The 26,565-nt window shown below is 42.0% G+C and overlaps 1 protein-coding gene across 1 annotated transcript in view; it reads right to left on the reverse strand.

Moving 5' to 3' along the window:
* KCNH6 (potassium voltage-gated channel subfamily H member 6) overlaps nt 1-26,565 on the reverse strand; it is a 290,292-nt gene that overhangs the window by 199,070 nt on the left and 64,657 nt on the right. The window contains exon 2 of the mRNA XM_088470748.1: nt 15,160-15,390. Coding sequence (XP_088326874.1) covers nt 15,160-15,390 — 231 coding nt within the window. The remainder of the gene's footprint in view (nt 1-15,159; nt 15,391-26,565) is intronic.

Here is a 26,565-nt window from a genome sequence, read left to right on the forward strand (position 1 = left end):
AACCCAGGACCAAACAGTAAGTAGCCCCAAATGTAAAGTTACCACACAAAAAAAAAATAAAATAATAATTTTTGTTTTATTTTTTGTAAGGTGTTGAGACTGACAATGAGGAGGCTGCGGGGCCTAGTACCCAGGCCAGGGCCAAATGAAAAAGGCAGCCACAATTCACAAGAAAGGAGATGGAGGCTTTGGTGCAAAAGTGCGTGGATAACCTGACACAGGCACCCCGAAATATGGGTGCAAGCCAGAGATGGAAACTGTGAGAGGAAATAGCCAGTGCTGTTGATGGTGTTGGTGATTTTGTCCGTTCAACCAAAGAAGTCAAACGCCGGTACGTAAATGCTGTAACCTATTTCCACAATTCTAAAAACTTAGTTAAAAAACTAAACATACATTTTTAAACAACAGATGGAGCGACTTCAAATATCAGCTCAAACAAAAACTGGCTGATAGGGCTAGGAATGCAGGGGCAACAGGTGGTGGGCCAACCCCTGTGTCACTGGAGTTAACCAATTTGGAGGAACTGGCACAGGGGTGTGTGCAGGAAGAAGAGGTGTTTGGCATGTCCAACATGGACACAGACATGCCAGACTTTGCGGCTCCACATGTTGCTGCAGGTAATTTAGTTAAAAATGTTGGAACAACTTGTTTAAATACAAAGACAAATGTACTAATATTTTTATGATCTCTCTTTTTCACACAGGCACAGAAGAGGATGAGTCTGCTCCAGAACTGAGGTTTGGCCGCAGTAGATCTGCTGGCTCCGCAGGGGAGGAAGCAATATTTCCGGCTGTGGACCCTATGGCGTACAGTCCAGGGCCTTCCCCCTCGCAGGCAGTGTCCCTTCTCACAGATCTCAATGATAAAAAGGATAAAAACATTGAGATTCTAATGAGGATGGATGCCAATCTGCTACGGGTGGCAGACGCCCTGGAGGAAAATGCTGCGGCCAATGTCAGAATAGCTAATGCCCTGGAGCAGATCGTCCGCCTGCGCATGTTGGAGCCGGCCTCCCTTCCTGCCGGAACATCAGGGCCCTCCACCTCTGGAGCAACATCGGCCATCCCTCCAAATGTGCCTAGCCCTATGCCTAGCCTAGAGGAAACACCAGCTACCTCTGCCCAGGCACGCCGTACAACCAGACAGACAAAATCATGCTCCCTCCAACATCAAGCCAAGCGGGGGAGAAGGCGTTGACAGCACTGGCTAATTTCCCCAAATTCCATCTCTGTGTTTGCCCCATATTTTTGCTACACCAAACCTCCCTCTCCTTTCTTGTGAATTTTTTTTTTTTTTACATTAATTTATTTTTGGGATGTAAAATAAAATAACAAATTGGCTGAAAAAAAGCAACATTTGTAAAAAAATGTCAACATTTAATTTTGGAAAAATAAAAATACATTCATAAAAAAGTGTGTGTCAAAATCATTAGCAAATGGCTAAAAGGGACTGGAACAAACATACTTAAATACATAATAAAGGTTCATATACTTAAAAAAAAGTTTCCATCCAAAAAACATAAGGTAACAGGTAGGTAAACAATAACACAAGCAAAGCAATTAGTAGCTGATTGTCTTTCTGTATTGTCACCAAAATGTTACCAAAAATTTTACCTTTCCAAAAAATGTGTTGGGCTTTTAAAAAAAAAAAACTGACAACAACATGCGGAATAGAGCCAAAAAAACCCAATTTTTACCTTTATTTTAAAATGTATTTTGTGATTGCTGTGATTACAAAACACAAACAAATAACGAACACAACATGCGTTCCAAATTTAGCTAATAAATCACGGCCATTGAAAATCACCTTCTCGCAAGTGATCCAATTATTAGGTGATTGGTCTTGTGCCTTGTAAAGGAGAATAGCAAAACATCGATTTGCTAAGGGAGCTACGAAGAGACCATCATCTTTGTGAGTCCAATACCCTACCACAAGCTGAACGAGCAGTCATAATGGAAACTGGATCACACAGTGACGTCTCCAAAATAGTGTCCACATTGGACGTTCGCACAAGATAATACATGTACGCCCAAAAAACGCCTTGCCACACCTGCGTTTTCTCATCTCCACCCCCATTACCACCCATAAACGGAACATGATTGCATCCGGTTCTGAATCAGGCCCTATGTTCCACAACTCTTGAGATTTGTTTTCAACATAAAGGATAAACCAAGCGGTATTTTTGAAAAAAAATAATAAATTAAAGGAAATAATCTTTAAGTGTTAGCAGGATAGAATTTAAAGTAATGTTACATTCTTTCCACCAAGCAAAGTTTCCAGTGTAGCTGCAAAGCTAGGTGCAGATCCAAGGACCAAGAAGTGTGTCTGCACCTTAAAATGCACTAAGCAGACAGACTCAAATAAAGAAACAGTGTAGATATATATATATATTTGAAATTAGGATATAAGCCTTATTCACTTTATAAAACAGTGGACAAGGTCTAATTTAGAGATGTGCATGGGCCCCCATGTTTTGGTCATAATTCATTGTAGTGTTTTGGTTTTGCCAAAACTACCCTCACGTATTTTGGATTTGCAACTGGATTTTTTTTAATAAAAAAAAAAGATAAAAACAACTAAAATCTCAATAAAATTTATTTCCAGTCAGTTTTGACCACATAGCTCACAATATTGTTTTCATCCATATTGGCCAAAGGCTGGCTGGTTAAACTAAGCAACAGAGCAGCGGCAGAAACACACGGCAGTTTAAAAGAATATAGCACATGTAGAAAACAGAGTGGCACGGCAGTGGCAGATAAGATGGCAGTTTAACATAAACTATACAATGTTGTAGAATGTTTTCATTAATCAAAAACTAGATCAGATGCCCAAGGGCAGTACAGGGAAATGGAAGTGGAGTATGTAGTGGAAGGCAGGTAAAGTATTGGTTGATTGATTAATTAAGAAAAAAATTTTTTTTATATGAGACGTGGCCTTGCCAGATCTGTTTTTCAGCAACTAAGAAGAGAAAAGGCCATTCAAGAATACAATGTTGTTGTGGATTCCTGACAAGGGTTGCAAGAGAAGCTGGCCATACTAACCTCCCTCCCTCGTTCCTAATTGGTTAACAACCCCTGTAGTATATTGATGAGGTGCACAAGAGAGTCTGAGTATGGGGGGAACTAGCTCAGAGGCCCGAAGGGAAGGCAGTACAAAGAATTGGAGGTGGAGTATGTAATGGAAAGTAGGTAAAGCATTGGTTGGTTGGTTGATTGATTGATTAATTATTTAAGAAAATAAAATTTTAGACATGGCCATATGAGATCTGTTTTGCCACAACTGAAGAGACAAGGACAGAAAATACTACCCCCCCTATCTAATTTGGTAACAACCCCTGTAGTACATTTATGAGGTGCACCAGAGAGTCTGAGTTTGAGGGGAACTAGCTCAGAGGCCAGAGGGCAGTACAGGGAAATGGAGGTGGAGTATGTAGTGGAAGGCAGGTAAAAAAGAATGATCGATTTATTAATTAATTTTTTTTAAATTGAAACGTCTTGTATCTTTTTAATACTAAATATGCTCTAGAATTCTGTTAACTTATTTTATATTTTGTTAAGCATCACATTATTTTGGTTAAAAATATTGTTGCAAATGATAACATTACATTTCATTTTAAGGGTGCCACAAGTGTTCCGCAGTGCCGAACAGGGAGCAAAACAATAAGACAATACAGGGTAAAACAGTACAGTACAAATAGCTCTACAAATATCGACACAGTCCATGATACAATGTGTGTAATTGAAAAGTACAGCATGAGCTGAAACCTGTAGCTGTCAGCGTGGGTGCAAATGACAGGCCTAGTTCACCTGAAATAACAAAAACAGATGATTGGGGTCAAGGGGCAGGGAGCCCAAAGAGGATGTGTAGCAGGTGTGCAAGAGAAGTACGTGATGAGAACAGGAGAGAGGAAGGCCCTGCTCATGGAGCTTACAGTCTAAAGGGAAGGGGGAGACAAACAGAAGACATAAGGAGCCAGGAGTAAAGAGGTAGACTATATGGTGACATAGTTAAGTTGCAAACAGAGAAAAGAACACTTATATAATGGCGCTACACTTTAAAGCAGCTGAGGTTAAAAAGATGAATCACCAATTCATAAATAAGACACAATAACAAACAAAAAACCTCACAAGCACTTAAAAGTTGCTCCAAATATAGATATTGTTCCAAATGAAAATGATGATTCAATATTTCAGAGTGGCAGTCCTCAATTCTTCAAAGTTTCATCCACCAATCCATATAGATAAAAGCAATATGGTTAGTCACAGCTAATCCTTGAAAAGAGCTATGAAGACAGTCCATGTATATGTTTCCCGAAGAAGTGCTCCTATAATGGAAAACTTCATACAGCCATGTGCATATAGGGATAAGCATATCAAGTGATGCTTACTTTTACGCTTACATTAATTAAAGCATTTTGAAGACACATAAAGGTTTATTTTAATTCAGATATATTCTTGTTGTTCCTCTGCATACACCAGATATGTGGAAAAACAGAGAACTCAAGGTGTGGATAAGATTCACTTCTTTAATAATACCAAACACACATAAACAAAGCTGGATAAATTATCCATACCAGATGTAAATGATAGCTAATTTCCTATACACTACAGATAGTATGAAACCCGGGTGTTCAGTAGGTGTATGTAAATGGCTTCTAGGGTAAGATAAAATATCCGCTGTCACTCCTTTTCTCAATGTGTGCAATGCTCCCTGGCATCTTTTTCAAGATGAATGACTAGAACAAACATCGCAAAAATATAACCTCTATAAAGAAATTCAGTAGCCCTAAGACTTAGTGCAGACCGGACTTACCCCTCTTCACAGGAGTACACAACGCACGTATCCATGGCGCCATCTTGTACGCATTGGATAAAGTTTTATAGGATGATTTAACATTCCCCTTTGCTTGTATGTGCCTGGGTAATAAAAATTTTGTCTATGCAAAAATGATTGCCACCAATGCCCACCATAATGAAAAGAAAAGCGATCCATGATGTAATTATCCTTCTGCCCTTCAACCAACCCTTATGATGTATATTAAAAAGGACATGCACAGTTTAACAAACTGAGCAGTTCAGTGACAAGGATTGCCACTTTTGTAGCTGCAGTGCTTGGTTTGTTTGGGCCCCCACAAAACAGGCTACCAATGGTCTTAAGGCAGCTAACAGCGTTGTTAATCATCTCTACACTGGGAATAATCATCCTCATCCTCCTCACCCTCGTCAGTGTTATCATCATCACACAATATTAGCTCACCCTCACTGGAATCCACCGTTACAGAAGTCTTTATAGTTTGTTGCAAAAGGCAGCAATGGCCTTCTGCATAGAATTTATAGAACATTCTTATAAACATGAGTTTTACCACATTTTGAGGCAGTAGCCTCCTACACAGATCTCTCACAAGACTCTTTCCAAGTACACACCGGAGGGTGGGTAGCTTAAGTACACCAAAGCTAGTTTGTACAAGGGGCTCCAAATTGCCTTTTTTTCCTCCCAATAATCAGAAAGACTGTGTAACATGCTAATTTGAACAATGTCATTAACATAATCCTCCACCATCCTATTGATACTTAGTGTATCAGATTGAATCCTGGTAGAAGTGTCAATAATCAAGGGCATTTCTTTTTAGCCTGACCAGATGTCACAATGGTGTTTCACTTTGGTGCGCTGAGTTGACTCCACACACCCTAGTGGGTTTCTTGGAAAAGGTTCATTTTTTCCTAGCAGTAGCATTTGCAGGAGTAACTGTATCACGAGACGTTGTCATGTTATGTGGTATTTGAGCCAACAACTTGCTGGCAATGAGCTTTCTGCATCTCTTAAGATCTGTGTTAGTTGGAAAGAAATACATTATCTATGACTTAAACTTAGGATCAAGCATGGCTGGCAAAATGTAGTGATCCAATTGCAAGATCTTGACAAGCCTTTGGTCCTGGTGAAACAAATAAAGCAGTTGATCTACAAGTCCAACATACTTAATGTAATCAGTTTGTTTCATCTGCTCCTTTAGTTTCTCTAGCTGCTTTTCCAGTAGTTTTATTAAGGGAATAACCTGACTCAATCTGGCAGTATCTGAGCACACTTCATTAGTTACTACTTCAAATGGTTTCAGTAACATGTTCAAATTCACCCAGTTATAATGCTCTCACAATGTTACATGCGTTATCAGAAATGACAAATCCTAAGGAGAGTCCTAGCGGGGTAAGCCATTTTGCTATGACATCTCTGAGTTTTATAATTTTAATTTTTGATAACAGTGCCTGAACAGACAACACAGTGCTTCACAGCACCCCTGGTAATGGTAGTAATAGTGACACCCTAATGACACTATATTTTGTAGCACTCAAGTTTAATTATTCACATTTTTGATAACATCACCTAAACACACAACAAATTGCCTCACAACACCCTAGTACAAGCTGGGTGGCACCCTAATAATGATGCTATATTTATTAACACACAAATTTTATATTATTAAAAGTATTTTATTCACAACATGCCAGTAAAAACATAAAAAACTTCTGGAAAGTCCTAACCAGGAAACACCAGGGATGGTAAATGTCCTATGGTTCCTTCTGGATTGGTACCAAAGTAAGCCAGCTGTACCTTAGGGTTTAGAACAGTCAATAAAGTCCATGGAGGTATATGGTCCCCAACACCAATGCGTTTCGACCAGAGGTCTTTTTCAAGGTGTAATTGACCTGGGGACCTCTTATATCTTTATACCCTATCACCTTCTCCATTAGTGGGGGCAGGGATTATCCATTTAGTGTACAACAAATATGTGTAAATCATATAAAGCACGCTATTAAATACAATAAAAGGCAAAGGGTTCATTAAAATGTCCTCTGTACATAGATGATAAAGTGCATAGGTGTCTGTCTAAGCTGTTTGGCTATATCAGGTGGGTATCATCGCGGTTCGTTCCACCTGCTGGAATGCACCTAATTCCACCAAAAGTTACTTGCCGGTCGCTAACAAGAGCTGTTCTGATTGCTTGAGGCTAAAGTCTCTGCCTCTAGTGTCCGGCTGTGCGTTTCACTCTAAGGAATGCACCCAGCAATTTTCACCCAGAAAAAGGTCTATGGGGCATGTCCAATCCAGGGAGGGGTCACCATCATTAGGAACTAGCCCTGACATCACCATAGTGAATCCGTATGCTCCCTCTAAGGATTGTACACAACAATGGTTGCCCAGCAACCATGTTCCCGGGCTGTATATCAAGAAGCTTGCCCTGAGTTGAAACTGTATATAATCAAATACAACCCTCATTCCACTCAACTAAATTAGCAAGGGGGAGGGAAGGAACAGCTGAATGGTATATAACTATAAATAGAAAAAATATATTTTAAAATCATTATGGGGATCTTCTATGCACAGGTCCTGTACGAATAGGTTGTGAATTAAAACCATAAATTAAATACATATCATTCACCCTAAGCAGGATAATAATAAAGTATAACACATGTACTAACATATCCTAAATTACAATAAAATAGACCATAATTCTCAAATATATACCACTCTCCCAGACAAATTATTTATAAACACAAGGGAGCCTATAGTCTCAAATATCCACAGACGTCTTAAATTAGTGGTACATAAAAATTTTAAAATATAAGAATTACATATGTAAAACAGTTTCTACAGTAATCAAAAAAATTGAGGGAATTATAAACAGGACATCATCTATATACCGGCTCCAGGACACCAGGTTTGCCCAGAATTCATGGCCCTCCTGAACTGTGGATTTCTCCCAAAAGCCCATGAACAAGTTGGCATAACTATTCGCAAACCCGGTGCCCATTGCTGGGCCCTTGGTTTGTAAGTAGTAAGACTCCCCAAACCACAAATAAATTGTGGGTAAGTATGAATGCACTTCTTTCTAGAACAAACTCTCTCTTTTCCAGATTGAAGTTCTCTAACTCCAGAAAGTGTTTCACTGCATCTAGACCATGTGAGTGGTCTATCACAGTGTATAGGTCTATAATGTCTGCTGTCACTAGTATCATTTCTGGGTCCTACTCAATTTCATTCAGGTTTTGAATCACCTGTAAGGAGTCTTTGAGGTAAGAGGGGGGTCTTAACTACGAGGGGTTGCACATTTTCCCCCTTTTGTAGGCCTCCCATTATTTATCCACACCACCGGAAGAGAAAAAAAGGAGAGGATCAGACTCATTAAAGTATTTCCCTGAGTCATCTGCAGCGCACACCTCCAGGAACCGGACTTTGTTTTGCCTGTGTGTAGATGGATGGGTGTGTTTGTGAAGCACCCCTAGGGTATCGCCATGTCACTACATAATTTCATCTCCTGCAATCAGGCCCCCAATTAAAGGTAAGCTTTTGGTTAGTTACCTGCTCATGTTTATTGTATTGTTTTGTACATGTATTGTTGTAGAATGTAGTAGTAGCTTGACCCATGATTGTCGTTATTGTTTCACTGGGTCAGCTAGAGTTAGGGCTCTGATATATGTCTTTGCAGGTATTGAGATCATGAACATTTGTCCATCAAGGTGACAAGAGTACACTTGGTGAATGTATCTGTGTCTTGGAGCAATTAGAGCAGTTGCATTCTGGTGCTTGGCACCGGGGTGGTGCCAAGTCTGAGTCTAAATGCCAGTGATGACTTCCCACTGAACCCAGTGAATGCCATCCGAACTTAGGGCCTTATTCAGAGATGTACACTAACCCAATGGTTAGTGCATATCTCTGATTGTTAGGACTGCGCATGCGCAGGAGTTCGCTCGCAGTGTCTCCCAGCTGCCACCTGATTGATATGATGCGGCACTTGGGAGTAGGGGGCGTACCTGGGCAGTGTTCCTGGAAGCAGGGGCATGTCATCCCCATTTTCTGAGAGGGACGAGACTATGGTCTGCATCGGTGGATGCAGATACCCTGGCCTTGAAAACTGCCAGGACCCAGTCAGACTGCGGTAAGCTTCAGCTACCACAGCCTGGCTGACAGCCAATCAGCAACTGCTTACTCTAGAGCGGCCTCTGATTGTCTGGCGACCCAGCAACTGACGTAACCCACAAAGTCTCCATAATTTGCCGGGAAAGAGATGTATGTGGAAACACATACATCTCTTCAATGTCTGTAAGTTGCGCTATTCGTTTTTTTGTTTTGTCGATGCGGGACTTTACTGGAGAAGAGGACCAACCTGCACCAGGATGTAGGTCAGTATTAAACATTTTTTTAGGGATAATCTTGGATTTCTACTGGACAAGGGGACCAATCACCGGGGAGAAGGTAAGTATAGTATGTATGTGTTTAGCGTGTAATAAAATATTACTTTCTACAGTGTGTGAATGTCTTTTTCTTACTATTTTTTTTACAGTGAAGTTACAGGTGCCGGCCACCTCCTGGCACTTGTAGTTCCACAAGTGCCAAAGGGTGGGCACGCTGGCACCTGTAGACCCACTGTAAAAAACAATAGTATAGATCTATTGTTAAAACTATTACTCCTGCATCCACTGGCCATGGGTGCAGGGAAGAGCGCATGCCAGGGGTGCTCATGAGAGGGGGGACCCATTTTTTGGGGGGTTCCCCACCTCCTCTGGGATCCTCGGCCTGGGCTGACTAGTTTGGGGTGTTAATAATGCTTTGGCCAGGGTGACCCAGGGAAAGGGTCCCCTGGATGTGGCATTACACTCTGGCTAGTATGAGCCTGGTGTTGGTTTTAAAAATACCAGGACCCCCACTCTATTTTTCCCCCATATTTTTAAAACCAGGACCGGCTCACAAAGCCCAGTGCTGGTTCATAAAATACAGGGGATCCCTACACATTTTGTCCCCATATTTTTAGAACCAGAACTGGCTCATGCTTTTGGGGGGGGGGAAAATCCCACATAACTTTTTATATTTAACTCTTTTTGAGCTAATTTCAGACAGAAGCATACACGGATCACACTGATCTGTATATGTTTCTGCAGAACTCAGAGCTCAAAGGCATGTAAACTGGTTACCCACATTTGGTCATGAGTTTTGTCCGTTCTCGTGAGTGTTATAAAAGTCAGTTATTGGTAAATTCCTGAATCCTATCTTTACTAGGGAAAAGGTTCACGAGTTTGGCCGATGGTGAATTGAAGCGTGTTTGTCAACTCTACAGATTTGTGCTGAAGTTTGATGTTAGCAAAGGTTGCAAAAAATGGCCAAACTCTCCACAGAATGCTAACTTGACCAAACTTGATTCTTAATACATTTACCCCATAGAGTCAAAATTGGACTAGACCTATATCGACTCAAGTAAAACCAATGCTGTCGTGATCTATTATATGGTAAAGTAGCAGATGGTTAATATGTGCTTACATGCCATAAGAAGGCAGCAACATTTTATTTACTATTATTATTATTATTATTATTATTATTATTATTATTAGTAAGTGTGTGTGGGGGGGGGCAGTGGTTTGATTTCACACATTGGAGTTAACAAAATGCCTACTGTGCATTATTATGCATTATATTGTGCTCAGTATTTCATTCTGTCATATTTGTCTTCTGGGTGTTGTGTTAAAAGCATCTACGACCTTGACATGACATGCTGCAGCCATTAAGTATCATGTGTGATCGCTGTGATCCAGCTTTAGAGACTCAATGTGAAAAAAGTAGTGAGTGGTGACTTTTATGTGTGATAAGTCTGAACATTCCATATACAGTCTACTAGGTCAATGTATAAACAGAGTTTTTTTTTAGCTGAATACAATGCTATGGTACATCTTCTACTAACAGTGCGAAATCCTTCTTCTGTCTGCATATTAGTCTCCTGAGAGGTAAAGTTTGCAGCTATGTAAAAACAATGTCATTCCTACTCTTTCTTGCTCCCCCTTCTTTTTTACTTGGTCCTAATTTAGCATGAACAATTAACGTGACTTTCCCTTTGACTGCTCTAAATAGTAAGCATAGCTCAAATGGGATTTTCTATTTCTGCTTTAATGTATTCCCATATCTAGTTACACACAGAAGTCTCAGTTGAACTGCATTAACAGTCCTTCCAGATTGCTCTTGCTTTCCCTCCAATGTTCTAATGAGATGATACCAGTATAAGTGGCCTGCCACTGTGTGAGTACCATTGGAATGAGCTAGAGCTGCCACATTAATGCTACAGTGAATGATACTGAATGCATTTTATGGAAACTGGAAAGTAATAGATATATAAAGAACTGTGTAAACGTTGGCAAGGAAACAAATAGGTAATTATTATTATAAAATGGTACCGGTACCGGCCCGCCCTAGTTAGCCAGTGTAGTGCAGACCGCAGTGAGTGCGGTGAGCACTAAACATTTACACAGGACCGGCGCTAGGCTTCCCTGCGCCGATCCTGTGCTGCACAGCCGAGCCCCTTCCCTCCCCCTGAGCACTTGCCCAATAGCGCCAGGAGGAGGGTGATAGGCGGGCTCATGCTCGCGCTGGCGGCGATATGTATGTTAATCAGCAGCCAATGAGAGTCAGACAAACTCTCATTGACTGCTGCAGCCGCAGCGCCCACTGCAAGAGCTGGCTCCCTTTCCAGCTCCTGCAGTGGGTAATGGGAGAGACGTCATGACATTTCTCCCATAATGCAGAGCGCGCCAGCCCGGGAGGAGTGACTTGCGGACGGCTGCGGGAGCCGGAGCGTGGATTCAGGTAAGAATTTTACATTTATTTATTGTTTAATGTCAGTGTGTATTTGTCGGGGGGTAATGGCACTTATTCTGGGGGCACTGCATTGGGGGGGTGCTATTGATAAGGAGGGGACTGCTACTTGTGGCACTGCTTCCGGGGGGTACTATTACTAAGGAGGGGACTATTACTGGGGGCACTGCTTCGAGGGGGGGCTATTACTAAGGAGGGGACTACTGGCGGCACTGCTTCGAGGGGGGTGCTATTACTAAGGAGCTGACTACTACTGGGGGCACTGCTTCGAGGGAGGGTACTATTAATAAGGAGTGGACTACTATTGGCGGCACTGCTTCGAGGGGGGGTACTATTACTAAGGACGGGACTACTACTGGTGACACTGCTTCGAGGGGGGCTATTACTAAGGAGGGGACTACTACTGGCGGCACTGCTTCATGGGGGGCTATTACTAAGGAGGGGACTGCTACTGGAGGCACTGCTTCGAGGGAGGGCTATTACTAAGGAGGGGACTACTACTGGGGGCACTGCTTCTAGGGGGGCACTATTACTAAGGAGGGGACTACTACTGGGGCACTGCTTAGAGGGGGGGCTATTGCTAAGGAGGGGACTACTACTGGGGGCTCTGCTTCGGGAGGGGACCACTACTGGGGGGGGATACTACTGGGGGCACTGCATCATGGGGGGAGCACTACTGGGGACTACTACAGGGAGCACTGCATCAAGGGGGACTCCTACTGGGGGCACTGCATCAAGGGGGACTCCTACTGGGGGCACTATATAAAGGGCACTGTATAGGGGGGACTACTACTGGGGGCACTGCACCAAGGGGGACTCCTAATGAGGCACTATATAAAGGGCACTGTATAGGGGGGACTACTACTGGAGGCACTGCATTGGGGGGACCACTACTGGAGGCACTGCATCAAGAGGGACTCCTACTGGGGCACTATATAAAGGGCACTGTATAGGGGGGACTACTACTGGGGGCACTGCATTGGGGGGACCACTACTGGGGGCACTGCATCAAGGGGGACTCCTACTGGGGCACTATATAAGGGGCTTACTACTGGGGACACTGCACAGGGGGGACCACTACAGGGACACTGCATAGGGGGGTAACTACTGGGGGCACTGCATAGGGGGGTAACTACTGGGGGCCTGTATAAGGGGGACAACTACTGGGGACACTGTATAAGGGGCACTGTATAAGGGGCACTACTGGGGGCCTGCATAAGAGGGACCACTACTGGGGGACATTGTATACTGGGGGTACTATATAAGGGGGACCACTACTAGGGGCACTGCATAGGGGGGACTGAATGTGGGGCACTGCATTAAGGTGCAAATGGAAAGAAATGTTCCCAGTGACAAGAAAGGGGTGTGTGTCATGGCGACACGCCCCATTTTTCAGTGGCCACGCCTCTTGTGACCACGCCCATTTTTCACCGCGTGCACTGCCGGTGCACGCACGTAGTGAGGGGGGGCTCCATTTTAAAATTTGCCCTGGGCTCCAAATACCCTAGTTACGCCACTGACTATGAGCCTGATTCATTACGAATCGCAATATTGCGTATGCACACAGTTTAACTGTTATAGCAAGCTAATCCATAGCGATCGCAATGTAAACTCAGCACTACATAAGGATGCCCATTTTACATTGTACACATCTGTAATACTTAGCAGAATAGCAAAACCATGGGTACGATCGTGTGCCATCGCAGCCTCACGCACAGTTGAACAAGGTCTGACCTTACTCAGAAATTGTTAACGACCACGCACGCTACGAGACCTCAGACTGCATAGGCTATCGCAATGGATAATTTATGCTCGCCTCTGCAACGGTGTGCGAACGCATTGGCATGCCTGCGTTTCCCCGACCGTCCCCCCGTCACCACCCACAAATGGCACTTCCTGTGAATCACTCTGTGATGGGTCTGCGTAGCCTCTGCAATCGCAGTCCCGATCGCAATGGCTAGTTCGTGCACGTGCACTGTGATGCATACACATGCGCAGAATGCAACAGCTGGCCGATTGCGTGCGTATTCGCAGTTGCGTACGGTAGTGAATCAGGCCCTATGTGAATGTAACACAACTTCACTGTCTATTTTCTTTTCCCATAATATATGTTATAGAGGCTAAAATAATGGAATAATGGGATAGGTTGGCAAGTTGTAGTTCTGCGACCAATAACTTTGCCCTTATTAGAATCATATTGCTGATTTCCCCTCCAGGCTTGGGGATAAAATGGCTATAATATTAATAAACTTGGTAGTAGACGCATATCTGCTACATTTTAAATAACTATTTCTATAGTTTATATTATACAGTATGGTGGTACAGTGGTTGCATAGCTGGATTAAGGGACATATAGGCCTGGAGCTGAAATTGATCAAGGGCCTATTGTAAGAAGCACTAGGAGGTGTGGCCAGTGCTGTGTGGGTGTGGCCAGTGCCACGTGGGCGTGCACACATCTACACTATCAGCCACAATGTTTCCCTAAATACGTAAAAGTAGAAAAATGTACGCAACGTGTGACAAAAATAGAACTATAATTTTAATACTTATGATTTATGGCCAACGGTGGGGCCAGCTGGTCATCATCATTATACTGTCATGATGATGGGCCTACATTGGAGCATCCTGAGGACGCTCTAATCAGCGTCACAGGACCCTGCTAGCCTTTGACCCTGCTAGCCAGAAGCAAAGGGCTGTGGGGTGGTGACGGTGTTGCCCACAGAGCCCTGTGCCCTGTTTGGCGGCACTCGTTGCACACTCCTAGATACGGTCCTGTGCTGGAGCAACAGAAATAACAGCAACCTTTTTCTTTAGTCAATAAATAATCACACTATTTCTCCTATATAGCATGTTATGTATGTATTTGATCATTTGATATTTATAAACGCCTGTGTATCTTTATCTCGCTGTTATATCATATAGAGTATTAAAATTTGTTTTAATTCATTTATATTATTCAGTATAGCAGTACACAACCTTTGACCTATAGTAATGTCAAATAGTGTCTTTACTTGCTCTTAATCTTAATAATATTTACATAGTTCCTTGCTCATATCCATTTTATTGTTAACAATAACATGCATCATTTGTCGACAACAATATGATAATTTAAATGAAATGTACAGTACAACTGATTCACAGACATAATTGGGATCAAGAAATATAAGAAACCATGGGTTTGACAAATATCCTGAGGACCAAGATAAAGACCTGCAGTGATCTTATAAAATACCCCCTGCCAGTTACAGCATTGTTTAAAACTGTGGGGCTCATTTATCAACGAGTTTTAAAACTCGTTGTGTATGATAAATGGTTCTCCAGCCAATCAGCCAATCAGCTTCCAACTGTCATCTGGGAGCTGATTGGCTTGAGCACCATTTATCATACAATACGCAAAGAGTTTTAAAACTCGTTGTGGTTTATAAAACTCGTTGATAAATGATCCTCTATGTTTTCTGAAAATTTGCGGAAATATCAGAGGCTGAGCAGAACTGTGCAAATATGAAATAAGGGATGTATATTTCTCACCTTCTTTCCTATAGTAGAGGATCTCCAACTTGCGTTCTTCAGCTCCTAATAGGGCTTGAGTGAGTTGCGTAATGCTGTTATGTGTGGTTTCCGGACCTGTTAGAAAGTCACAGGTACAAGGTCTTTGCATGACTTCCACCCTGGAGTAGCCAAACATGTCACAGAAGCCATCGTTACAGTAGATTATAGCACAGTTATCCATCTGGGCATTTGCAATCAGAAACTTGCGACCTGCAAGAAAAGAGGGAGAGTTTAAATATTCTCCTTAGAAGTGTAATGGAATTAAGCTACAATTGTGGTGTAGAAAGGTGTAAAAAAAAATCTTGCCTATATCATTGTTTTTTAGTTAGGTTAACTCACCACATTACTCTGTTTAAGCTTCCTGACCTCAGGGATGGATAGTATGGGCAGCCCATTGCAATATGGCCCACTCTGATATGCCCCATGCTGTATATTATTTTATATTCACTGTGAACAATTGATGTTATGCATAAAGCTACATAGTATGTGGTCATTGGTTTTATCATACTGTCACTGGCTGTGTGCATTAATGGAAATGGGAAGTGATTATCGCTTGAGTGTATGAAAGCAAAAGGAAGATGGCCAATGGCATATGGTCATTAGCTGTATGAAGGCAAATGGGATATAGTCATTAAATGTATACATAAAAGCAGATGGAGATAATCATTTGGTTGATTGAATCTATAAAGGTTAGACTAATTGGCCAAACATATGTAGGTGAAATAGATGATGATTGTTGGTGGTATGTACAAAGCTTGCCAAAGGTTATTGGTCACATTTCTGGTTCCGAGTCATACAGCAGCAACTGAAATGTTCCTGATCGAGATACCCCAATAAGAAAGCTTAGAAATAGTACAATACTGGTGTTTCTGCATATTCTAAAGAATAATCTTCATCTTCAATACACATGCAAGCTTATGTTGGATATATAACAGACCTTCCACTTCCTTTAAATGTTATTTTAACCTTAACTTTCCCCCACAATTTGTTATGGACAGGCTCTCAAGAGTAGAATAGTATTTATGGACAGTAACTGACTGTTATCGGCACCACGCTTGTTGTACTTGCATCAGCTAACCTTTTATCCCTTCCTTAGACATGTTCTTATATCTCACCTATCATCTAATTCTGCTGCCTCCTGTTAAGGAAAACTATTCTGACACAATCATTACTCTTAAAACTAAAAACTGTCATTAATAATATACAGTGTAAAAATACGACCATCTAATCACTATTTCCATGACAGTTTCGCTCATGAGCGGGTGTTCAGTTGGAGTCTACATTTTATTTTATGCATGCTCATTAAAAGGCCTGTAGTTTTTGGAGGGCAAAGTGCTAGAATTTACTAAATTCACCCTCCTTTCCTTACTACTATAGACAATTTCCCTAATTGAATTGACCCCAAAGTGTTATCCATTCATCCCTGGGTGGCCTTCTTTCAGACAGCCTCCTTAAACCTTTTCATACCCAGTGTCTAGTCCCTCCTCCCTTATGGATGTACAATAAGTACAAGTATAACCTCTGTGGAAATAAAGGAGTAATGTTTTCTGATTTATTACACATATTGGTATATCCATAACTGTTCATATTCATTTAATATTTGCTTTTGTTGTTTTGCTTATTTTTTTTCTCTGTAGTCATATAGTGAATCTTATATTTCAATATCAGCATCTCTTTGACCTCTTCTAGCCCAGTCACACTATATTTGGTTTTATTTGACAAATGGTACATTTTGTGCTTTGTGATAGATTTGCCATGCTCTTTGTGTAATTGGGAACATATTATCTCTCCCCTTTATGTTAGCATGTTTGTTCACATAACGCTACTATTATACATGCTCAGTATTCTAATTGTGTTGGCAGATCAAAATGAGTATTGCAGTTTAAGAAAATAGAACCACAAGATAAATGCACCTAACCTGCCAAGAGACAGCTTGATTCACACACAGGGGTCTATGTACTAAACCTTGGTGAGAGAGAAAGTGGATGGAGATAAAGTACCAACCAATCAGCTCCTAAATGTTACTTTTACTTTATATGAGTTGGGGCATTTCTATATAGTATACTATGAATTTGGGACACTGCTGTATGGCATATTATAAATTGGGTACACTGATATGTGGCATATTGTGAATTGGATGGAGCAGGGGCAGTAGGTGAGATGTTGCATCAGGTGCCAAGAAACCTTGAACCAGTCATACCTAGGCAGCTTTGGTTTGTGAACTGGAAACAGTTAGTGTTATGCCGGGTACACATTTAAGGATATGTCGTCCGATCCGGCGGATTGGAGAACATATCGGGCACATCGCCCAGTGTGTACACGCTATGTCGCTGACGATGCGACTTCCCGAGCATCTTCAGCGACATTGCCCGTCGGACCTGCCTGCATGGGGATATCGTTAGCAGGGGCGATGTTGCCGAATGCAGCATGGCCCCCACAGTCGCCTTTTCACTCCCGGCATCGACAAGTGTGTACGCACTTGCCGATGCCGGCACCTCGCCGGGTCCCGTCGTTAACGAGGTCGGTACACACTAGACCAAATGTTTTTAATTTGATATGAAATTAAATTTGAAAAACATAATTTTGTTTTAATTCTGAATCCTATTTCTTTCAAACATAATTTTTTTAGCAAAAGTTCTGAAATCTAATTTGATGTTGCTTGTTCTACTTGTGAATGAGCTTACTCAGTAGCAACGTTTTCCTTATAGAGAATAGCTGTGGTAGCTGCATGATATAAAACAAGACTGTACATAACTAAAACTTTAAACAAGTAACACATTTACTGATTGATTAATAACTTTTAAATTATGCATGGTCTAGGAAGAAACCCGGTATTAGTCTGAGTAATAGTTCCTTTTTAATTAAGGCCCAGTGATTCATTTTCCTTCTTTCACCGTTTTATATTTTCCCAATATTCCTTCTTTTGAGAGTTGAAATTGTATTACAATCTGCCTGACTCCATGTAAAAGATCCCAGAAAATGAAAATACCAAATGTATGAAGCTGATGGCTGTATATGAAGCCAAATCCAAATATGGTTGTTAAATACAATTTTTATCACTTTGATTTAGTAGTTTTAGTTTTTCATATATCATTTAATTTTTCTTTTATAAATAATGAATATATGCCACAGGCACAGCATGGTAATTAATCTTGAGCTGCATGCTTATTATGACATGACATCAACAGGCAGGATGGTCTTTCAGGAGACAGAGATCATTTTCCATTTTACAGTGCGCAAATGTGTTCTTAGGAAAAGTACTATATTATTTATATGATAGAGTCTCTTTATATTCAATAACAATTTGCAGAACACACCTATGTTCCCATGGTGATGATTTCTAAACTTTTGGAACTTCTTTTTTTGTGATCTATATAATGGAGGATTGTATCAGGTCTTGGACAAGTGAGTTACAGCCAATAAGATTACTTCTTGGAGGATGCTGGATTATGTACATTGCTACTAGTGAGAAAAGGGATCCCTCTCCATTATTTTCTAGTTCTTCAATCCCAATGTTCATCACACCATATGTATGTTTTATCCTCATAATTATAAACATTCATAGGTACACTTTGTTCATTATTATACCAGAATGTAGGATCTTTTATACACGTACGCACACACATATACTGGACTGTTATTTTCCCACTGAAGATATGTCTAGAAAATAATGAACTGAAGGGCTCATTCACGCCTTAAAACTATTCAATATAGGATAAATGGCTTCTCATTGGTTATGTCCCATCATTGCTTTCTAAAATTTCAATGCTGTGTTTATGATTTCCGAATGTGGCGCTTCCTATTTCCCATGCATTAACAGTTTAGAAGATTGTATTGGCAAAAATACATTTAAGGTACACTGAAAAAGTTGACTATCCATTGCTAAAATGCATTTAAAGCATGCTTTAGTTTTCATACGATTTACCTGTGTAAACGAGCACTAATGTTTTTTTTTCTCTACTCTCACCATTATACAACTGCATGTATATAATCTGGATTGTACTAATACCTAACATTATATGTAGCATATATGTATTTACAACAACTAAATAAATTGTTATATCTAGATCAGGTTAACTAGGATTAGAGATGTGCAGGTTCGTATTGGTTCAGATTTTCCCGACAATTTCTGATTTTTCCCGCTTAATTTCAGGGCTCAGAAAGAGGCAAAACGTCATCTTTCATTGATAGACATCTTCTTTCATGGACTTTTGTCAATCAAAGATGATGTCTGTCAATGAAAGATGATGTTTTGCCTCTTTCTGAAACCCGATATTAAGCGGGAAAAATCAGAACTGGGCGGGAAAATCAGAACCGATCCGAGCCTGCACATCTCTAATCCTAGTTAACCTGATTTCAAAGCTACACCAAGATCTGGGGGTCAGGTTAGTAAAGCTACCCTTGGTTTGGAGCAAGGAACAAGAAATATTAGGTTTCCTCACTGTTGTACCAAAAAATTAGGAGGTCTGCATTATAAAGCCACTAGAGATTTGGGGTTATCTGCATTCTAAGATCACAAGATATGTGGGATGTGTATTCTATCGTAATCTTCAGAACAGGTTTGCATCAATCAGTATGCATTGTGTTTTGACTAGTGGTAACAACATTACTCCCTCTTGTGTAGAGGTAACTGGTATATTCTATTCTATTTTGTTTCTTAAAATACTGTCTTTATTGTGTAAAAGTCTATGTATCGTTTATTGGTCACTATTTAAATATTGTAGTTTACATTCTGGGGTGTTCGCTTGTGGATAATTTGGTAAACCGTAGCGCTCAAACCTATATGGAATGTGTTTAATAAATGAGCTGTTGAAACAGAATGTCTTAATTTGAATATTCTATTTTAATGGTAATTATGCCACTTGACATACAGTATAAAAATGGTATTAACACAGTGCAGTATTTAAGATAAAATTGCAATTGGACAGTGTTTTACTGAGTAGCAGCCGGCTTTATGTGTGCTGGACAACGTTAAACATGACAGTACGTGTGACTGATAGTATACAGAGGGAAAAAAAGGGGTGTGTGTGGAAATGTGCGGGATAGACAGGTACAACAGTGACTAGTGTGGGGGGGGGGAGTGGAATGATGGAATGGATGATGCAAAGGTCCTGGTGATTCCAAAAGTTTATGTCCAAAATACTGTCTTCCAATTGATATGGTGGGGGGCTCCCTTTAAAGTGGGTGTCCTTGTGGCTGCTTACCCGTTTGCTGGATCTTGCACTGGATTACATTTTGGGGTGTGCATATGGAATCCACTACTGTATGTGGACATTAGAGGAAGAGAAAACTCTCCCAAAGCGAAGAGAAATTATTGGTTCTGGAATCTACAAACTAAAAACTTTGTTACCCAGAGGATTAAACATAGACAAAGATTTGGTGGTTTTCCTTAACTAAAATTACAGCCCCATCCATTGACACAAATCCAGTGCCTATATAAGATTTTCTTATTTATACTTTATGTTAATATTATATTAATATTTTTTATAAGTATGGTATTTCAATTAACAAATTATTATAAGAGAGATCTGTCACATTAACAGTTTCTGTGTGTCTACTGTATAATGTGTTTTTCTTTTAATAAATTCAGCTGCAAAAATCACAGAAAATCTGCAATTTTGACAGATTTAAAAAAAAATGTTGCTCTACAATCCTTGTGATTGATGGTGCTGTGTTGCAAAGATTTTCTTCGCTTGGGAAATAGCTCCAGACCACAGTCCCCATTGCGAATAATAGGCACTATGGTACCCTGCATACTGAGCTGAACAAAGCTGAACACCTTATTGTTTTGACATATCTGTAGTCCTAAATAATTTTTTAAAATAATGTTTTTATTGGTTTTCAATTCTCAAACAAATCAATGGTACTGTACAGCATTAATTAGTACAGATATCCAAAAAGATAGAGAACAAACCATTTAGATTAGGAGTACAGGCCTCCAATCAACAGTAATGTCAAAAAAGAGCATGAAAGAGAGGTAGACACATCAGTGGCACAAAGGCTGGATGGGGTGGCAGTTGGAGGGGAGAATGAGTCCCTAAATTATGTACTACAGTACTGAACCTTAGAGAAGGTCTTAGCTAGCACTTAAAAGTGTAATATTATTTAACTCAAGTGGTCTGCTCTTATCACTATTACCAAGATGCCACTGTACATCACAGCATTTGTCCAGTGTAAAGGCGGGTATCCACTAATAGATATACAAATGAGAGCACGATTACGACATTCCAGTCATGCTCTCGTTTGTATAGCTAGTGATGTGCCTATACTGAACGTTCACTCGTTCAGTCCCGGCACATACCTCCATCCCCGCACATGCTGAACCTGACGAGATCGTCAGGTTGACCAGCATGTATGGACGATGTCGGGTGTCGGAAGCGACCAGCGGGCACGCGCATCGCTGGTCCCTTCCGACCAAAACATGCCCGATGCATGCATGATGCACGCACGATTTACAAGCGATTGCACGATAACGACGTCATTATCGTGCAATCGTTTGTTAAAATCGCCTAATGGATACCCCCCTTAAGTGTGGTGATGCATTCTACTCACTCATTTGTATCACATTACTGGAGCATCAGCTCCAGTTAACACTGCTGTATCTGTGGGATCTCTCTATAACTGATAAAGGTCACATTTAGTGGCAGTCTATTGGGTTTTAGAGACAATCCACTAGCAGAACTTACAATAGCATGCAGTTTCTATTTTTTATACAGGTTTTAATTCAACTTTTAGAGTTCATTATATTTAATTAGTGCCCTGTCTGGTAACACTGAAGCCAACAGGTCATATACTATTAACACCCATTTCCTTCACCCTATAGTACTATTGTAAGCACTATAAAATCACTGAATAGCACTATTGTAAGCACTATAAATTCTCCAGTATGAGTTAATTCCCCACTTGTCTCATGATGTGATTAGTAGTTTCACGACACATGCATAGTTGTGAGTTTTAAAGAGGACACTACAAGGACTGAAATATATGACTCATGGGGCTGAATTATCAATGAGTTTTATCATATGCAACAAGTTTTAAAACTCGTTGCGTATGGATAAATGGTGCTCCAGCCAATCAGCTCCCAACTATTTTTCAAACAGATGACAGTTAGTGTAACAGTCTCAGTCAGCCTTAATGGACTATGAAGGTTGAGGATAAATATACAATAACTAGATTAAGGAACAAATGGATCTCTGGTTTATTACAAGATCAAGCCTACAATTAGGGCGCTGTATTTTACACTGATTATCCTGTTTGGCTCTTAGCAGATGTAAACGGTTGGGGATCACTGTTTAATGCGGTTTACTGTCTCTACCTCTCTGCACAGAGGTGATAACCTAAAGTTCCGTGAGAGGTCTAATCTCCGCTTGTACTCACAATGCTATCGCTTCAGCCCCAGATGTCTCCTCCTAACTCCGACTGACTTGGGCCCCTGCGTCACCAGGAACTACCTCTCAGCAGCCAGGCTGCCTTAACAACCTCCGTATTAATCTCCGCCTCTGCTACGCGTCCCAGGACTCCTGTTGGACACTGACGGGAGTACCCGATCTCTTCCAGACAATCTCTGTCTCTTCCTACCACTTCCAAGTTGGCTGCCGAAATGTCTACAGGCCCTGCTGTCTGCCACGAAGCGCTGAAGCCTCTGTCTGCTCTCTCCAACTGCTGGTAACTCCAAGTAACTGCCCTGTCAGCGCGTGTCTCCTCATCCCAACAGCTCCAACGTCCCAGGACAGTATCAAACGTAGGTACTCGGGGGGGGGGGGGGGGTTCCTTCCTACATTTTCTCTGCATTGATGACCTTCTTACCCCATAAATATTAATTTACATACATCAAGCTATATATATTAATAGGCTATATATATATATATATATATATATATATATATATAAACCCAGTTTTAATACACAGTTCCTCTATAATGAATATAATTCACTTCTGGGATTTTGATTGGCTGGAGAACCATTAGCATATGCAACAAGTTTTAAAACTCGCTGCGTATGATAAAACTCGTTGATAATTGAGCCCCCATGGTCTCATTCTGATACTGCTGAACTGTTGGAACTTAACCCTATGAAGCTGCGTATCCTGTAACCAGGTGACTGCATTCTGTATTACAGATATTTTGCTGGTTGAAACTTTATTACACTATTGCGGTATTATCTTTTGTATAAAAATAAAATGTGTTATTTTTCCCCAGTGAAGACTAAAGGGAAATGTACTGCTTGCAATTGTTTAAGATGGGATATAATCAAGATTTTATAACATCAACGCCACGAAATCGACAGTTATGATGTCGACATTGTTAAAATGTCAATAGGCAACAAGTCGACATTGTCAGAATGTCACCATGTTAAATGTCTAAATTGTCAGAATGTTGACATTAGGGTTAGGCTGCGGCCAGGTGGGTTAGGGGGAGGATATGGTTAGTACATGGGTTGTGGTTAGGGGTAGGCTGCAGGAGAGGGGGAGGGAAGGGGGGATAGGGGAGGGTTGTGGCAGGGATAGGAGATTAAAATCAAAACATACCCTTTCACCACATAACCGCGTCGCCAGGTCGTTCTCCACACCATTCTGCCTCATCTCAGGTCCCCATCTAAACACTCATGCCTCATGCCATCTGTCTGTCTGGGATGCAATCGGGAAACCGGCGGTCTTAATCCCGACAACCGGCTTCCCGACTGCTTTATCCCGGCGAGGGTTAAATGACAGGCTTCTATAGCTAGACGCCTGTCATTTTCCCAACGCCGGGAGACCGGAGCCCGGCATCCCGATTGAAGGGTTCCCAGGTGCCGTGAGCGGACAGCCGCGGGGGGGAGGGTTAGGTTTAGGGCACCCGGGGGGGACTTAGGGTTAGGCACCCCCCCGGGAGGGATAGGGTTAGGCTAGGGGGAGGGAGGGTTAGGGGTAGGCACCTCCGGGAGGTAACTGTCACTTTACAGGCTGTGTTTGTGAACTAAGAAACTACTAAAAGTTGGGGTACCATCTATACATCACCTCTTAAACTGTGAGCAGCTTATATTTCTCTGCTGAGATATATATTTTTTATAACATATTACACTAATATATTTCTTCTATTTTTCTGGTATTGAAACAAGGGACAACCCCAACTTTTTCTTCCCTTGAAAGACCTTAAATGTTTGACAAGTTAATGAGAGTGTTGGTGAAAAATTAATATAAGAACAGAAATGGAGAGATGGACATGCCCTTTAAAACATCCTGTCAGCAAGACCATGACTACACCACAGAGAGAGCTTCCCTGAACTTATAATAATTGGTAACCAACTAGGGGCGCAAGAACAGCATGGGAATGCTGGTGGTACAACACAGGCACACCATCGTCCATTTAACCTCGTGCCCTATTAGGGATGGGCAGTAAAATAAGCTATGTTGCTCTCCCCAAATTATCTGTGATATACGCAGCCACTGCACATCACTGATAAATTAACTACCCACCTAATGGTTTGCAGTGAGTTGGTTGTTGCCTACTACTAATGGTCACGCACACACAGGAACATATATTAGATATAGTATGCTTTGAAATATACTGCACATAGATTTTAGTCACCACAAGTTTCAATGTTCAGGAGGGACAGGGGCGTTTCTAGAGAGGAGGGGGCCCGTGTGCAGTCTCCGACACGGGCCCCCTCCTCTCCATCCGGCGGCCGGCTGCGCACTGAGTGGTGCACGGCCAGCGCCACACTTACAGACTCTGGGCACTAGAGTGTGCCCAGAGTCTATAGCACATACACAGGTCACCGAGAAAATGGCCTCAGCAGCCATTTTCCAGTCATTTTTACAGGAGCAGACACCGGAGACGATATGAGACTCCTGAGAGGTAAGTTTTATGGGTGCAGGGTGCTGGCCCCCACTGGACTCACCCTGCACCCTTTATAAATACGCCCCTGAGGAGGGAGTATCCCGAGGAACATGTTGGACTGCTCCTATTGGACTGTAGGCAATGTTTGTCAATGAAAAAGGAAACAATAGTTACAGAGGCACTTTAAGAGAGGAGGGGGCGGCTCCGATTGGGTCCCCTCCTCTCCGGTGGTGCACTAGACTCTGACATTGTGCCAGAGTCTACTTCGCATGCGAGGGTCTCCAGGAACATGGTGCCCGCGCCGCATTCCCGGGACATCTCTACTGCGCAAATCACCGGGGAAATGGCCTCGGTGACCATTTTCTCTCAGCGCCGGGCCGATGGAGAGGTGAGTATATTTAATTGGGTGCAGGGTGTGCGGTGCGTGGGCCTCCCCAGACCCAGTGGCCTGTGTGCACCGCACACATTGCAGCCATTATAAATACCCCCCTAGATAGTTAGGCGAATGCAAAGAGTACGGATTATGTGATAATAGAAAGTAGGCAACAGCTGCTCATACGGAGGGAGAAAATGCCAATCCCCAAAAGAGCTATAAAATAAAAAAATTATCTGCAGATAGGAGGCTACATAATCTGCAGATAGGAGGCTAGTTGCCCATTGCTGGTATATGAACCAATGGATGGTTGGTATCCCGACAGGGGTCAAGTAAGTATTCTTACCCTCCCCTCCTAACCCTCCCTTATTGTAGCCTAACCCTCCCCACCCCGCACCCTAACCCTAACTCTCCATGTTAGTACCTAAACCTAACCCTCCCACCTTAGTGCCTAAACCTAACCCTCCCCCTTAGTGCCTGACCCTAACCCTCCCCACCCTGCACCCTAACTCTCCCTGTTAGTACCTAAACCTAACCCTCCCACCTTAGTGCCTATACCTAACCCTTCCCACTTAGTGCCTAACCCTAACCCTCCCCACCCCACACCCTAACTCTCCCCGTTAGTGCCTAAACCTAACCCTCCCACCTTAGTGCCTAAACCTAACCCTCCCGCCTTAGTGCCTAAACCTAACCCTCCCACCTTAGTGCCTAAACCTAACCCTCCCCCTTAGTGCCTAAACCTAACCCCCCCCCCTTAGTGCCTAAACCTAACCCTCCCTCCTTAGTGCCTAAACCTAATTCTCCCCCCTTAGTGCCTAACCCTAACCTCCCCCCAGTGGTGCCTAACCGTCCCCCTAGGAGTGCCTAACCCTAACCCCCCCAAAGCCTAACCCTAACCCTGCAATGCTCCCTAAGCCTAACCCTCCCCCCCCCCCGCAGCTAACACTAAGGGCGCCCCGGACTTACCTCGTTCAGCTTGGCGTCCTTTGGCATTCCAGCATCAGGATTAAGATAGGCGTCAATATTTCTACGCCTATCTTAAATCCCTTGTCGGGATTCGGATATCAGTATTGAGACCGTCATAGCTATATCCCTATGTACTGATATATTTTGTGGATAAAAGTGCTATGCCCAAATTATGTCAAATGTATCTTTAACTGTAAATATCTCAGTTTCATCTAAACATAACATAAC

Source organism: Taudactylus pleione, unplaced genomic scaffold, assembly GCF_031769625.1.
Source record: "Taudactylus pleione unplaced genomic scaffold, aTauple2 ptg000102l, whole genome shotgun sequence".
Taxonomy (NCBI): Eukaryota; Metazoa; Chordata; class Amphibia; order Anura; family Myobatrachidae; genus Taudactylus; species Taudactylus pleione.